This window comes from Leuciscus leuciscus (genome assembly GCF_965113295.1).
Source record: "Leuciscus leuciscus genome assembly, chromosome: 14".
NCBI classification, from domain to species: Eukaryota; Metazoa; Chordata; class Actinopteri; order Cypriniformes; family Leuciscidae; genus Leuciscus; species Leuciscus leuciscus.
The window spans coordinates 33912735-33928580 of record NC_138738.1 but is presented as its reverse complement, the minus strand read 5'-3'; the positions used below and the strand labels follow the sequence as shown (position 1 = coordinate 33928580).

The window sequence follows — 15846 nt, the reverse complement described above, 5'->3', positions numbered from 1 at the left end:
GTCAGGTTCACTCCAGCAAGTATTGGATTCTGATCTGTTCCAAAGAGATGCAAGTCGGATACAGGTGGGAGAACAGGATCAGGTTTTAGACGAAGCCATTTGAGTTTGCATTGAAGGGCAAAAAAAAAAACCCACCACCTTGCAACAAGTCAGAACAACTGCAACTCAAGACCCATGACAGGTCACTGCATTATTAGTTGGCCAGTTTTAGAACTTGTAGGTTTCACAAACACCATCGAGTGTTTGGAACTAGGAAGTACCAAAATCAGAAAAGCAAAGTTATAAACACCATTTAACAAACACTATGGCAGGCATTAATTCAAATTAATCTGAGAAGCAGACTTAAGGGACCAAAAAAGTAGTTTAAATGAGTTTTAATAATCACTTTAAAACACTTACAGGTCTTCAAAAAACATTAAAACTTATAAATACTTGATTCAATAGTGCACTTTGAATCTTAAGCACTTCACTAATTTATAGCATTATGCTAAAAGACCTGGGTCAATATCCCAAAGTCACATTAAAACGGTTTTAAGAAATTTCAAAACTTAATCGTCCTCTCTGGAAATATCATCACGACTTTTAAGAACAGCCCTGTAAAGAGAGGTTCCTCTAGCCTGGATAAAAGTAACAGTCAGCTGTTTCTTGTTGACCTCCACGTGGGCAAAGCCACCCAAGGTGCCAGCGTCACCATTGAAGAACTTGAGGTAGCCTTGAGGAACCTTGTTGCGGTGCCGCACGTCGGGATCCATGAAGTTACCAGCGCCACTAACCACATAACCGATACCAGACTCCTTAATGTACTGAAATGGCAAAGTGGAAGTGAAATCAAATATCTTGAAACACTAAACTTGATCAAAAGGGTTCTAGTATACCTACTTGTAGATTGTGATCATGGCCACACAGGTAAGCAGTGGCCTTGTACTTCTTAAGCAGTGGTCTCAGTCTCCTTAGCAGACAGTCGGTTGGCCCATGCTCTGATATGGACCACACCGGATAATGGCCCGCCACCAGGAGATAGTCAGCCTTTGACTTTGCCAAGCGTTCCTGAAGCCACAGCAGTTGTCTATTGGCCTGAACACCACTTCGGGGAGCTCTGGGCTGCTGGTCAAGGAAGTCGTCAGAGTTGCCACACAACAACACCGTGTCCAACATAATGATCGTCAAAGTGCGGTGTGTTTGAGGAATGCGGAAGTTCATCTCATAATAGTAGTATGGGAAGTTCCTGTGAGACAGAATGAATGTTAAAACAGCCTATTTGGACAAGAACAGGGTGTCTGCCAAGTCAACACTAAGCACAGCTGTATTAACAGTAGAATAGCACAGCAAATTGGCTTATGAGCCAGGAAACCAAACTCAATTAGACATGGAGGCCTAGATACGTTGGCTCACATACCATCTCTTTGACTTTTGGCTGTACTCAATCTGAGCAAGGACGTTTCCTGCATGGTCGTGATTGCCAGCAATGACGTACCATGGAATATTAAGAGAATCCTGAGTGTAGACGTCTTCAAACGTGACCTACAAAGAGCATAATGGGACTGTGGCCTACATTAGATTACACTCATTTGCACCTTCTAATCCCAGCACACAACTGTAAATGGTCACACCAATACTCAACCACTTGTGAGAAATTAGCATTTAACAATTCAACAGTAGACATGCTTCAACTCCAAAGATGCACAAAAAACTAAAAAACATTTACAAAACTCTAATCTCCCGAAGCCAAACCTGGAATCTAGGGTCGTTGACATCAGTGACGCCCTTATAGTAGAAGTTGTCACCAAGCGCTAAAATGAAGTCTGCACCCATCTGGGAAGCAGTTTTGGCCATCATGCGGGCAGTGGCCTTCTCTATGGGGGTAATATAGGGAGGATATGGCAGTCCACCCCAGTCCCCCAAAACTAGGAATCTGATGGATGACTTGTTACCTGATAGAGGCAATAAACAGGCAGGTATATAAACACTTGAGATTACAAATATCCATAACCCTTAATACCAAGATTTGGGACAAAACATAATTTAAGAATTTAACACAGATACTCACTTCCATTAGCTTCCAGGTCAATGAATGAGGAGTTGTAGCAGAGGACCCCAGGAAGAGCAGTTAAAAACACCAGTATTAGTGGTGACGCCATCTGTATGGAAAGAGAAACAACAGCATATAAAGTTCACTAACCAATTCCCACACATGAACTGAAACACAAAACTCAAGCAAACACATGTTGAAAGAACCTACACCAGCAGCTTTTACTCTTTGAGAGTCCTCTCTCTACACCTCATTACCATTATACAGCATTACCTCTATATTTATATCATTCTGATCATCAGAAAGCCACACCCTGATTTCAGTTACAGCTGTTTTCTTTTACCCCGATAATCAACTTGACCAATGAGATCGTGGAAACCCTGAAGCTGAATTTGAAATAGCATAAAACACTTTTAAAATAAAGGCACCTGTGATAGAAATATTTTATTTAATGGTCTCAGAAGTAGTAAAAAGGGTATTTTCAACATGAAATGTACAGAAAAATGCAGACTACGGATGATCAGGTCAAAGACCATGTAGACTTACCCAAAAAGTGCTTAACACAGTAGAACTAACAGTCATTTGATAAGCTTTGATCATTTCAAACCAATCACCAGAATGAATCACAGTGAAGAAGACTTGATTTTTTACTCAACTGTTTGATTTAAATGTACATCTTTCTATCCAGGAGACTCACTTGGTTGTTGTGACCAGTGATCTACCGGCTGTGTATAAAACTTCATTTCTGCAAAGAGCAACTTGGGAGTCATGTCAGATACATACTGCGCTGCTGAGGAATAGAAGTACTAAAGATTCTAAGCTCAAAAGACAACAAAAGAAATGGCTCAAGTGTGATTGAGGTAGTGATAGTAGCTTCTTGACAGGACTTATACTTCAGGGAAGTATTGGATTGTATTGTAATTCAGGTAATTCAGGGAATTACCTTGAGATACTGTATATTATATTATTTACAAATGGAAGTTGTTTGAATTGTCAGTGGTGAAGAAGTCAGATTTAGTAGGTTGTATTCATATTGAGAATACAACCTACTAAATTTCCTACTAAATCACAACCTACTATATTTCCATGACATACCAAAATGGTGTTTTCGCAGCAATGCCATGGAACAACCATTTTGAGTTCCACAAAGAACCTTTAGTTAAGACAACAGTTCTTAAAATAACCATTTTTTTGTGTGTGAAGAACATTTGAAATCTAATCTTAAGAACCCTTTTCCACTATAAAGAACCTTGTGCAATGGAAAGGTTACATGGATGTTAAAGGTTCTTAATGGAACTACAGACGGCAATAAAATACCTTCATTTTATTCTATTTTTTAAAGAGCAGCACACTACTCTTAATATTTTTATTTTTTTTACCATATCTGTAGTATGCTAGTATTCTGAATACACAGACAGGCAAACATGTACATATATACAATTTCCCAATGATGTAAAATACGAAATACAGTTTGAGTTTAATTATCATTTAAATGGTATAATTCAAACAGAAAAAGGGGAACTGTATCCTAAAAGTCGCCTGACTAAACTATAACTGAGAAATAGACAATAGACCTGTGATTATTAAAACACTATGGCTATATAAACTTTGACATTATGATTATCCAGAGTTGATAAATAAGACTCACAATGTGTGGCTTAGTCCTTGAAGTATCCTTGTGTGAGTGATTCCTCGACTGGATGCTCTGTTTCCTCTCATCCACTATATATCAGCTCCCATATAAGGATGGTGTGTGTATGCATGTGACTTAACCATGCAGGAAAAGCATGTTCCTACTGATTCAATGACCACAGACTCATGTGACAAATACATTTGTTTCAAGCCAAGATTAATGTTTCCACTTTTGTATTACTTCTGTTCTGTTTTTCTGTTCCGTCCCCATTCAGATGTCAACCATAGACCATAAATGCTGTTTAAATCATATCAACTTATTTACACAATAAAACCCATGAAATGTTTTGCGACTTTTAGTTCTCATCAGCTTTGAGGCTATATGCTAGTTGACAAAATGTAGAGCATCAGGCACAGACGTTTGGTGACACAGTCAGCGTTCCAGTTCATCCCAGAGGTGTTCAGGTTTTGTGCAGGCCAGTCAAGTTACTTCACACCAGTCATACGGATTTGTTTTGTGCACAGGATCATTGTTATGCTGGAATAGAAAAAGGGCCCTCCCCAAAGTGTTGTCACAAAGTTGAAAGCACAGAATTCTCTAGAATGTTATTGTATGGCATAGAATTAATAACTGTCCTCATAAAAATGACTGGAAGAGCCTATCTGTTAATATCTTAAATCTGTTGAGGGATAAGAGGTGTCCACATACTATTCAGTCAGTAGGCTAGAGAGTACATTTTTTCTTTATAAAACTTTATAAGCATTGTTATTTTTTAAAGTGTTCATTGATCCTTTAGACAAAAAAAAAAAGTTTCCATATATGTTTTTGATTGAGTATAAATCAGGCTTTTAAGGCTGCTAAGTGCTATAGTATGATACAGGAAAATATATAGCTCATACTTTAGGCCCAAACTGAGCAAAAATATGCAATTTGGTGAAGTTTTTGATATGTAGCCAAAAAGTAAAATGATGGGGATAGAAACATAAAATGCAATGCAATACAATGATGATTGAGAGATGTAAATAAAGTTTGCAAAAGCCTGATGCATCACGTTTGATACATTTTAACACAATTTAAAAACAAAATGATGTATGGATAATCAAATTGCTTCAGTCCAGTAAGAGTTCGTCTTGAATTGTTACGAACAATATAAAAGTTGTTCTTATGCTTAATCACTAAAGGTTTCAAAGCACAGGTATACCACGACCCAAAGGGTGGTATTTATATTTGGTAAAAAAAAAAATTATACAAGAGTAGGTATGAACATGTTTCCAAACTTTTGTCAAATGAATCAAGAAAGCAATTAAAAATAGAAAAAAAAGGTTTATTTCTGCACAGGTCAAATATATGACTTACAACATCCACCTCAGAGAACAACATTTCCTGCACTTGCCTATTTAACAGTGAATAGCTACATTCTACATAAAAGACGATACCAAGATTAAACCGAGTAACGCAAATCAAACCTCTTAAAACTCCAAACAAGGAAGAGCTTGAGTGGTTTCAGGGAAGTAAACAACAAAGTCTGTTCATTCTACTGTCCACATTCAGTCCAAAAAGAAAAAGAAAAAAAACCTGCACAAAAATGTAGAGGCAAAATAAGAGGATGACTATAAATATACCTTTGGGGAAAAACAATTATGTGACACTTAATTCCCATTTGAGTCACACCAACCATTCAGGCACAGACAGAACTTCCACCATCCTGATGCATTATTTCCTGAAACTAGTGGTGAATCAAAACCATGCTAATTCAGTTACAGAGGTGCAGTTCAAACGGCAAAAGTAACACAAACAGTATAAAATCTCAAAAGGTTCACAGAGTCAATGTTTCAACTTAGTAGGCTATAGAATTACAGAAATGACTTAGTTGTTTGAAAAAGCATCTGTACATCCTCAAGCTGGGAGAGCACACGGAACATTTATCTGTATGTGTAGTCTGTGGTACTGGCTCCACTGCTGTAGCCGCCCAGGTTGGGGTAGGCGCTCTGGGTGAAGCTATAGCTCTGATTTGTTGTTCCAGGTGGCCCGAATGTTGCTGTACCTGGTGGTCCACTGTATGCTATTAAGAAGAAATCAAGAGTTTCAGATAGTTCTGGCTTAAATTATTACACAGCGTGTCAGCACTGAAACTCACCTGCATAATTGAAATCAGGTGTTCCTCCCATACCCATGCCAGTCCCTTGATATCCATAGCCGTAGTCTGGTCCAACAAGAGGAGCTTGTTGATTTGTTGTTTTGCTCTGGTTTTGATTCTGATTCTGGATCTGACCCTGGCCCTGACTGAGGGGTTTTTTGAATTGTGAATAGGATTGGGAGTACTGATTATAATAGCCAGTCATTGGTGGAGGGACAGCCTGGTAGGTGCTGATGGCAGCGGTTGCAGACGGGTCCTCCTGGGGAATCATAGGCGTGCTGGAGTTGGTAACAGACACGGCTGGGGTCAGTCCAGCAGTAGTGGTGGAGCCTGAAGAGACAAATGGATAGAGCTGTTCAGTAGACATCCACCTATACTGACAAACATTATGATGTCACAGGCGAAGTGTTGATCATCTAACAAGGCCACATATTAAGATCTGTGTAGCAAACAATCAGTTCTTGTAATCAACGTTTTAAATGCAGGAGAAATGGCCTGGAATAGAGACCTGAGAGACTTTGACAAGGGTCAAATTGTTATGGCAAGGCGACTAGGTCAGAGCATCTCGGTGCCAGATGCCTTTAGGGATCTTGTAGAGACCATGCCTCGGCGGGTAGACGCTTTAAACTAACAAGCAAGAGGAGACTGAAGCATAATGATGTTAGCGTACCTGCAAAATTGCCAGTGTTGAATCCTCTGCCTCTACCTCTGCCTCTTCCTCTACCTCGAATGCCTGCATTGTAAGGTACTCCAGCCATACCATAGCCCTAAAGAGAAAAAATATATATATATATTTTTTTTTTAACAAAAAGGACAAAATAATATTAGACAAAAGGCTAAAATAAGCTCCATGAAACCATATTGTCTTTACCATAGGAGGGAATCTCTTTTTCTTGAGTGGGTCTGCAGGAGAACCTTCTGGAAAGAGCTGTTCTAAAGCCGCAAGTGCTGCGTTGGCTTTGGCTAATTTCTTATTTGATCCAGAGCCCTGGAATTTCTGCCCATCAACCTCTACCTAAAAGAGGGAAAAACACATGCACATAAAATACGCATAACTGCAAGTTTTGTTTAAAGCGAGAACAGCCAGAAAACATGTCAAAGGAGTAGATTTTAGCAGCAGTACTGTCCTCATGCTTATTCAAGGAAATCATCATGAGAGACGGGATTAACAGGAGCATGCATTAACATGAGCAACGGAAGGAACTTTTTATTTTATTTTTTTATAAATAAGAATATATTGCAGAATGATTGCACAGTTGCTCATAGTCTGAACTGGGGTCTGAATGACAGGAATATAAAGATATAGGGAGGATATAGGTTTTGTAGCTGCAGTGCATTGTTTTCCACGAGTGAATGCAAGCATAAATGTGTAATATTTTATAAAAGTATTTTAAATGAAAGTTATGGCCTACCAAAAAAAAAATTATGATATGCCTCGTAATCACTTACAATGCATCTCCAGCTTCATATGGTAAATAAAAATAAGAGGTGTTCTTGCAATACTGAGTCACTGTAATAAGTGATTTATAAAAAGAGCTGTCGAGTTTGGTAGGAAATCTCAGGCTTCTGTCATTCATCATTATGTATTTACGTCATATCAAAGAAAACAAGTTCTAGCTACACACAATTTCAGTGTATGTTTAAGAATATAGGATTTTAAAAAAGACGCTTGAAACATGGAAATTATTGAAACAATTTATTCACATAACATATACTGTTGAGTTGCTCAAGTTGTCTTTGACTGACTGGGTTCCTAGAGAAAAGGGAAAAAAGCTCCGTTTTAACAACGAATTATTGGACATATGACGAGCGATTTGTGTCGATCTATCATTGATGAATTACTGCGAATATATGTTTTGATATTTTCTTTAGTGTTTATATATTTGTTTTCTGTTGCAGATAATTGAAAGTACATATGTTGCCTGCTTTTTAATTTGAGCAGCAGGGAACACAAACAGTAAAAGAAAAGAAATCCCCAATATATTTAGCATTCTAGTGTCATTTTACTGTCTGAATTCTTTTCTTGTATTTTTTGTTTGTTTTGTTGTTGTTGTAATTTTAGGTTGCATAAACTGCATCTGAGATTTAAAACTTGGGACTCTATTCTCCCCCATTAATGGAATGCAGGGCATATACAACTAAATTTAACATTCATTATTTTGATTTTATAATAATTAATGGATTAATCTAAAATGTCCCCCCTTTCCACTTTTTATTCATTTTATACATAATTTATTCCCGTGATGACAAAGCTGAATTTTCAGCATCATTACTCCAGGGTTTAGTGTCACATGATTCTTCTAAAATCAAATATGCTGATTTGATGCTCAAGAAAATTCTATATCAATGTTGAAAACAGTTTTGCTGCTTAGTATTATTGTGGAAACAGTGATGTATATTATATATTTTTCAGAATTCTTTGATGAATAGAACATTCAAAAGAACAGCATTTATTTGAAATAGAAATCTTTTGCATGGATTGTAACTTTTGATCAATTTAATGCTTCCTTTTCTTTCTTTTTTTCAAAAAACCCTTTCTGACAGCAAAGTGTATAATACACTCCAAGCATAGCACAGACCCCTTTTGCTGTAACCATGCACTGTACCATTGCTTCCCCACTAGGTACCACCCAATATGTCTTTGCAACCCATCATCACTAGCTTTATTCAACATGTCTAACCTCAATGGTGAAGGTCTTGTCATTGAAGCGTCCTTTGACAGAGACAAGTTCATATTTCAGACTTCGCCGCTTCTCGTTGAGCTCCATGACAGGATTCTTGCCATGTTTGGTGAGGATGGGTCCACCCTGCAAGATGAAGTGGAACCAATCATGCCAAACCAAACTCCCAGAGTGTACAAACACATCAAACCCCAAAGCTGTTTAAGGTCTTAGGACGCTAACCTCAGTGCCGTCATCAGACCCTGAAGGAGTGGTTTCATCAGAACCAGAGGCTGCAGGTGTGGCAACTGACTGGCTCTTATTTTCATCAGCAGGTTTAGTTTCAGACGGCAAGGGCACACCTAATGCCAGCAGCACCTGTGTGTTGTGAACATGGCATAGACAACAACTGAAATTTACAGTTCATTTTTCACACTTATATTACATCTTGTAAAAAGGCGCATAATAAATCCCCTTTAATAGAAGTCTCAGGTGTCCCCAGAATGTGTTTGTGAAGTTTCAGCTCAAAATACCCCACAGATTATTTATCACATCATGTTGTAACATTTTTTGAGGAGGTGTGCATGTGTCTTTAAATGCAAATGAGCTGCTGCTCCCTGTCCTGCGTTTTAAACACATATCAGTCTGAACTTCTGATATATGGTTTTCTAAAAGCACACATCCGAAGCACGTGCACAGAAATCTGGCTGTCAGACAGCGCGTCCCATGAGTATCAGCAGACTCACTTTCTGGGCGACATGAAGCTTGGCGCTGCGTTTGGAAGGGCCTGTAGCCTCATACGTTATCCCATCCACCTCCACAGCCATTGTGAATTGAGGTTCATGTTCAGGCCCAGTCTGTGATGCCAATCTGTAGAGGGTCCCAGGCCGGAGCTGGTTCAACTTCATTAGGGCATTTGCTGGTTCGCTCTTTTCTGCCAGGAGCAAGCACAGGTATATAGGTCTTATTTCAATGAAAGATGAGACGTGCTATAATTTTACCACCATTAAATATAAAATTAGTGCAGAGTAACAGAAGGGGATGCAAAAAAGAGACTGAAATTGAGATGCATACCTTTTCTTGGAAATTTCGATTTTATTTCAAGATCCCCAGCATCATAAGCTTCCCTTGGTCTCTTTGCTGGGAAATCACCCACTGCAATTTAATTTAATGGAAGGAAGCATTAAATAGGATAACGGACATATGGAAAACAGGATTTTCATAGGAGTTCATAATACCATTTAGAAAATGCAAAGGTCTTTATCCAGGGCACCCAAAACATTAACCCATCTTTGTTTTCCGTTATTCAAAATAAAATGACATCATTCACTAATTAAAATTTTGTTTCAATGTCTATTCAGTGTTCAGCAACTTGTCCCATCTTAGAAAATGACAATGTGAACTACGCCTGTAGTTTTCATGCGAGTAGTTTAAGCAGTCCTAATAGGGCTTTACAGATACAGAATCAAACACAGCTTTTTAACTCAAAGAGAGGAAAACAAGTAAAACTGTTTTTGAACAGTCTGTTTAGGACACCAGAAAAAGTTGCTTTGGTACCTCTGTTGTGTTCGCTGAGCATTCTAGAGGCTTTGGAATTGAGGCGGTCCATTCCAAGAACTTTGTAAAGCTGCCCAAAAGCTGACAGCCTTAAGGCAAACTAGGGGTGGGAGGAAAGCAACAAGTTAAATGTGAAAAAGTCAAATGTGTTTTCTCAAATGTTAGAAATATTGTAAATGTAGCAGCTTTATTAACCAGCTTATGAGGCCACTTTAGAAACCGCCATGGAATAAAAAAATAAAAAAAAAATACAAAAAGGCAATTGCGACTTCAAAAAAGTCCGAATTATAAGATGTTAACTTGAAAATTGTGAGAATAAAAAGATAAGTCACAATTATCTTTTTATTACATGGCAGAAACAAGCTTCCATATTATTACAGTATTTTTATTTATTTTTTTCATCAAAAAAAGGAGTGATGTTTACATGAACAGATCATATATTCACCAGTGTTAACAAGAGCTTGATCCGATTTAAAAATGATGTCAACAAATCTCACTAGGTTGGACGCCATTGTTCTGCTTATTTGAAAATATTTGGGAGCTGCAGCAGAGGTGAAGATTTTCAGTGAATAATCTAAAATTACATTTTTCTTTTTTGTCATTTTTCCTTTTTGGAGCTTGACAGACATGGTCACAATGAATAGTTACTGTATAGAATTTAGTGTTCTACAAAAAAAACACTATATAGGTTTGGAATGACATTGGGCCAAAGAAATAATGACTATTTTCATTTGTAAAGTTTATAGACTAGTACACTGTAAAATAAAGTCAAGCTATAGTATAGGATTGCAAGTCACCTGGGCACTCTGGGTAATGTCTTCTCGCTCTTGGAGTGTAAGATGAGCGCCGGCATCAGTGCTGTCTCGCTCACAGGGATCAGAAATGCCTGGACCATCTGAAGAAAAGGGTCATGCTAAGTATGACTCAAAACACACCAAAATATGCTTAGACAATGCTTTTTTTCAGTCTTTACCCTCCATTAGTATCCCTGACGCAAGACACTCTAGAACTCTCCGGAACGCCTCTCCAGGTCCCAGCAGCCTCTCGCTGGTTGAAATGGACTTCTGACACAGCAGCTCAAGAATCTGCAGACAAACATAAGAATAAAGAGACATACTCAGAAATGTGACCAGTATATATATATATTAATAAAAACACTCATCAACGCCTAACTGCAATGATATATTTTTTGTTGTTTGAGATTGACTCACCCAGCCTTTGAGCGGGGCCCACGTTGAAACACGGGAACACAAGTCCCGCAAGATCCGAATCACGATGACACACGACTCAACCCCGGACACTTTAGCCTGTTAACCCAACAAAGAGCAAACCTGTTAACACTTTATTATGGATCTTGAAAGAACTTCCAGATACTTTTTAGAGGACGTTTTGTATTAAGCAGATCAATCTGGCCAAATTATAGTTTCTGACCAAGAACGAACAAATTGCAACCTGGGTAAGATACATCTGACATTTAAACGGAAACAGGTTATACGCAATTCAGTTTAAAGCATTTATGGACGTTTCAATATTCAAACAGCCTTTAAAAGTATTTCTCAGAGAAGCTCAATGTGCAAATATGTATTTTCCCCAGGTCAAAGGTCAGATTAAGTTACAAGTCGACTTTTAGACAAATAAAGACGGGATGCAAACCTGGAACCACTTGGCCTGGCGGAGAGACGCCAGAGAAGCCAGGCATTTCTGCCTGTCCAGAGCGTCCTGCGGAGAGCTTTCCGCGCACGGTTCTAGTGACGAATGGAGTAAGAAGACAAGGTACAGTTTGACCAAGGGGGGGTTCTGTCATCTGGCCAGAGGGAAGACGCAGTGTCCCAGTACCCACAGGCAAGAGGAAGAGGGGGAACTGTTCAGGTAGTAATCTAACAAAAAGCCTAATATGCACCCCTGTCAGTTTTAACACTGGTTAATGACCATCTTTATATTACTCTACTTCATTAGACATTTCACCCTCTTCTTCTGTAAGCCAACTGCGTCCCCCCTTCCGAGACAGAGAGTTTCCAGTTGGTCAAAAGTCCAGCGCCCCTAAAATTGACAAACTAGAAGGCTTGGTTGAGAAAGTCAATTTGCAACCACAGGCAACAAAAGCAATACTTTAATTTAAATGAATTCAGATGTAAACCGGGTAAATACTGCAGCAAAATACATGTGAAACCTGTTCTAGACAAACAGATTACACCTTATTAAGCACAAGTAACAGTTGTTACATAAAATTAAGCTAGCTACAATTATCTAAAAACAAAGGCACTGTAGAATATATATAAAAATAAAAAAAAAATCAATCAACAAGCACCTCTTAAACTATGAGCCTACAGACTAATTTTTGCTGCAATGCAAACCCTTCGTAACGCTTTAGAGGTGACGTTCGGAAGTTTCAATGTTCAACAGTAAAATGCTGAACAGTAACGAAGACAATACTTGTAAATTTAAAATGCTGAAAGCATCCAGTATTTGGCTCAGAAAGAATCACCACTTATCCAGCATCCAACAATTAAGTGCAGCAGGACTGTCCTGCAGGACCTTTATTTTCACTCTTCTGATGGTACTGAAGGTCTTTTGGGTCCTAAAATGAAAGTGTGAGATCATACCTCCAGATGCCTCTTTATCAACCTGCTCCCTGACCATAGGCGAAGTCAGATGGATGCTCAGTTTCAGCATGGGCTCGTTTGTGCTAGTAACAATAATAGCAGCTTCTTGGATAGATGGAGTGATGACGTATTTCTCCTCAGTAACATCCTTTCGAAGAAAGTGAGAGGACAAAGTGCATGTCAATTTACTTTCATTAATATTGGCTTATAACAGCCCGCCTTGCATGGAATCACACACTTGAACAGTTCTAAACATACACTATTCAAAAGTTTGTCATTGGTAGGCTCTCACTAAGGCAGCAATTATTTGAGACAATAAACTGACAACAAACTTTTGAATGGTAGTGTATACATTGCCTCTTGCATGTTTATTGAAAACATTATCCAATTTTATAATGCTTTCAAATATCAATACAAGTGTAGTGTTTGTTAGCTCTTTTTAACTTGTTCCTACATTTCAATACATTCTGCAGAAAGATGCCATTTGTTCCTCTTTTTGGTCTACTGAAACACAAGCAGAGCTATTTGCAGACATTCATTGTACTGATAATGAATGCTTATATAATGATAGCACTGAATAATAAAGGGTGAGAAAAACCTTTATGAATTCCGAGAGTTTTCCCGAGATCAGCCTGAGCAGAGAACTGGTGGGCATATCCCTGGAGAGCAGCACCAACTCTAACTCCAAGTTATCTTTCAGCAGGAGTCCTTTAGCCACCAGGCCCACTCTCAAAACACCACGCAGTTTACTTTGAGGTGAATCACTGCTGGGAAAACAGCATGGACTGCAAGCATGAGTCTATACTTCGAACAAAACTGTAATATAAAGTATCTTGCAATAGCTTAAAGAGATAACTCAACCCAAAGTGAAAATTCTCTCTTTTACTCACCCTCATACCATCCCCGATGTGTATGACATTATTTCTTCAGATAAACACAAATTAAGATTTCTAGGAAAATAATCCATCTCTGTGAGTCTATATAATGCCACTGAATGACTGCCATTCATTTGATGCTTTAATAACAACACAGCAATTGTTTTCTGAAGTGAAACAACAGGTGTGTGTAGCAAAAATACAACTGTTTTTAACTATAAATCAATGCTTTCGGTTAACGGTCATACAAGCATTCACAAGAGGAACGTTGTGAAGGGTGACATAGGCAAAAGCTTGTGCGGAAGCACATAGGATGTGAGGCCACCACTTCAATTTAAAAAAGAAATTGTATTTTTCTTACACACACCTATTGTTTCGCTTGAGAAGACATTGATACATCTACTGAGGTTGTATGCATTTCCGTCACAATCGCCTTGGGTGGTTTTTCAAGTGTCAAACAAGCGAAAGACATTGAATGTCATCATATGGACTCACAGAATGAGAGAATTTTCATTTCTGGATGAACTATATCTTTTAAACATAAAATGCAATTTTGGAAAGTCTAAATGCACTAGGGCAGATGACTTCTATGACCAATACCCATACCTTTCAGTATCAGCGGCACTACTCTCTTTTTCATTTAACCAATCAGAAACGGACTTCAGGGCACACTCCATATGAGACACCATGCTCTGCACTGCATCCAGCTGCTCTGCTGACGGGTACACCGTTGTGTGCTTGGCCTTTATATAGCGATCCTCGTTCACAAACGTTCGCTGAGGCGGTGGCCTCATTGGTGGAAGCGGCTGAGTAACACAAGTGTTGAATTGATGATACTGGAGCAGTTGCACCTCATTTATTCATTTGTTTCTCATTCATTTATGCAAACAAAGTACTAGTCTGTTAAAGAGTTCTAATAAATATTCTGTAAACAATGAATTTGCATTGTACATTTTTATATATTGGTGTAACATACCTCCCCTGAGTGCACATTCTCCTCTTCCCACTTCCTGTACTCAACGATGTAATCATTGTACTGCCTGAGGTCTTCTTCATAACACAAGCAGTCATACCAATAACGCAACTCTTCATACCTGCAACAGAACTTGAATTTAGTTTCATTGCATCTTTATGTTTATTCAATCAGCTCAGTGTGTCAAGAAACCACTCAGTGGATTTAGAGAGTGTTCCCATCTTTTTTTCACCAGGATTTTTCCAGTTATTTGTGAATGCTGGACAAAACTTTAAAGAAAAGTTAGCCTATATAAACACATACACACAAAAAAAATCCATGATTTTAATATTTAGATTTATTTAAAACCTGAAAAAAAAAATCCAAATTATACAATTAATTTGTGCTAAAAGGTTTTCCATGGACATTCCAAGCCTGTTTAGCTGTAAGAATAGACTAGGTGTTTTACCGGTCGTAGTCCTGCGGGTGCAGACGGTAACCCTCCTGCATGAGATTATCCCAGTATAACAGCTCCTCATAGGCCTGGTGCTCGTCCCAGGAGGGTGGTGGATGAGGTGGAAGAGGTCCTTCCCTCCGCCTCTGAAAATGTCCCATTTGAGCCATATCCTTCAGATAATGATCTGCACACAAGTCGCACAATGTTGACAAACAACACAAACATACAAACCCATAATAACACGCGCGCGTTAATAAGCCAGTGAATATAAATGCTTCTCTTTTGTGTTCTAAAAAGGTTTAACGTTATTGGCGGATTTCTTATTAAAACTACAACTTCTTAACACTACGAGGGACAATAATAAAACATGTTTTCAATATAAAACATCTATCGCGTCATAACAAAACATTCGTTTTCGGAGAAGCACGCTAGCACGCGCACGAACGGATCATTTGGTTAAACGCACGACGTGAAACAACCATTCATATTTACCTGCACAGCTGCTAGTGTTAATACAAACTCGAAGACGTCTTTAAGATCACGTAGACTTTAATATTGCTTGCCCGTGTGTTTCTCTACAAATCTAAACAGATTTGTTTTACTCACCATTCGCTCAGTTTATTCAATGGAAGCGAAAATGCTCAACTTCCGGGCTACGCTGACCCCCGCGGCGCATGCGCAGTCAAACTTTTTCACGCCTAGAGGAAGTATATGGAACTGCATTCAGAGATTATTTTATTTGAATAATTATTAACGTCTTTGCTGCCTTTACGCCAAAATGAGTTTTTAACAGTATGAATGTAAAATATGCCCTCTGCAGATGTAATTACAACAGCTATTAGCTATTACAATTAGCCAGTGCTTTCTGAGGCATTTTCATGTTTTTCTTTTCTTTTTTACTTTGCCTAGCCTATAGGATTTTAACCATATAGGCCTGGTTTCA

At 38.5% G+C, this 15846-nt stretch overlaps 2 protein-coding genes across 5 annotated transcripts; both read right to left on the bottom strand.

The window, feature by feature from the left end:
• Positions 1-361: 361 nt before the first annotated feature.
• On the bottom strand, positions 362-3832 carry acp5a (acid phosphatase 5a, tartrate resistant). Of its 2 annotated transcripts, none has more exons than XM_082189832.1 (6): positions 3678-3832; positions 2048-2138; positions 1732-1931; positions 1397-1521; positions 880-1225; positions 362-803 (listed from the first exon to the last, which is right to left on the bottom strand). In XM_082189832.1, exons 2-6 carry the CDS (start codon positions 2136-2138, stop codon positions 549-551), a joined length of 1017 nt encoding a protein of 338 aa, XP_082045958.1. In that variant the 5' UTR covers positions 3678-3832; the 3' UTR covers positions 362-548. The 2 variants fall into 2 exon arrangements, with proteins under 2 accessions (XP_082045958.1, XP_082045959.1); XM_082189833.1 differs by lacking the exon at positions 3678-3832 and adding an exon at positions 2240-2288.
• A 1133-nt stretch (positions 3833-4965) lies between these two features.
• Positions 4966-15613, bottom strand: ilf3a (interleukin enhancer binding factor 3a). Of its 3 annotated transcripts, none has more exons than XM_082189797.1 (19): positions 15510-15613; positions 14916-15087; positions 14471-14588; positions 14101-14300; positions 13218-13386; positions 12620-12767; positions 11670-11761; positions 11228-11323; positions 10990-11101; positions 10814-10911; positions 10017-10116; positions 9534-9614; positions 9206-9393; positions 8703-8837; positions 8481-8606; positions 6671-6814; positions 6470-6566; positions 5800-6129; positions 4966-5724 (listed from the first exon to the last, which is right to left on the bottom strand). In XM_082189797.1, the coding sequence occupies exons 2-19, from the start codon at positions 15068-15070 to the stop codon at positions 5585-5587; spliced, it is 2529 nt and encodes an 842-aa protein (XP_082045923.1). In that variant the 5' UTR covers positions 15071-15087; positions 15510-15613; the 3' UTR covers positions 4966-5584. The 3 variants fall into 3 exon arrangements, with proteins under 3 accessions (XP_082045923.1, XP_082045922.1, XP_082045924.1); XM_082189796.1 differs by having other exon boundaries at positions 15396-15535; XM_082189798.1 differs by having other exon boundaries at positions 13218-13383; positions 15396-15535.
• Between the last annotated feature and the right edge of the window lie 233 nt (positions 15614-15846).

Excerpts from the sequence above, each read along its gene's own strand:
- ilf3a (XM_082189797.1), bottom strand. The coding sequence starts at position 15,070 with ATGGCTCAAATGGGACATTTTCAGAGGCGGAGGGAAGGACCTCTTCCA. Across the intron at positions 9,394-9,533 it reads ATCGAAATTTCCAAGAAAAG|AAAAGAGCGAACCAGCAAAT; the intron begins GTATGCATCTCA and ends TGCTCCTGGCAG. Across the intron at positions 5,725-5,799 it reads ACCTGATTTCAATTATGCAG|CATACAGTGGACCACCAGGT; the intron begins GTGAGTTTCAGT and ends TCTTCTTAATAG.
- acp5a (XM_082189832.1), bottom strand. The coding sequence starts at position 2,138 with ATGGCGTCACCACTAATACTGGTGTTTTTAACTGCTCTTCCTGGGGTC. Across the intron at positions 1,932-2,047 it reads TGACCTGGAAGCTAATGGAA|GTAACAAGTCATCCATCAGA; the intron begins GTGAGTATCTGT and ends TGCCTCTATCAG. Across the intron at positions 1,522-1,731 it reads TCAACGACCCTAGATTCCAG|GTCACGTTTGAAGACGTCTA; the intron begins GTTTGGCTTCGG and ends TGCTCTTTGTAG.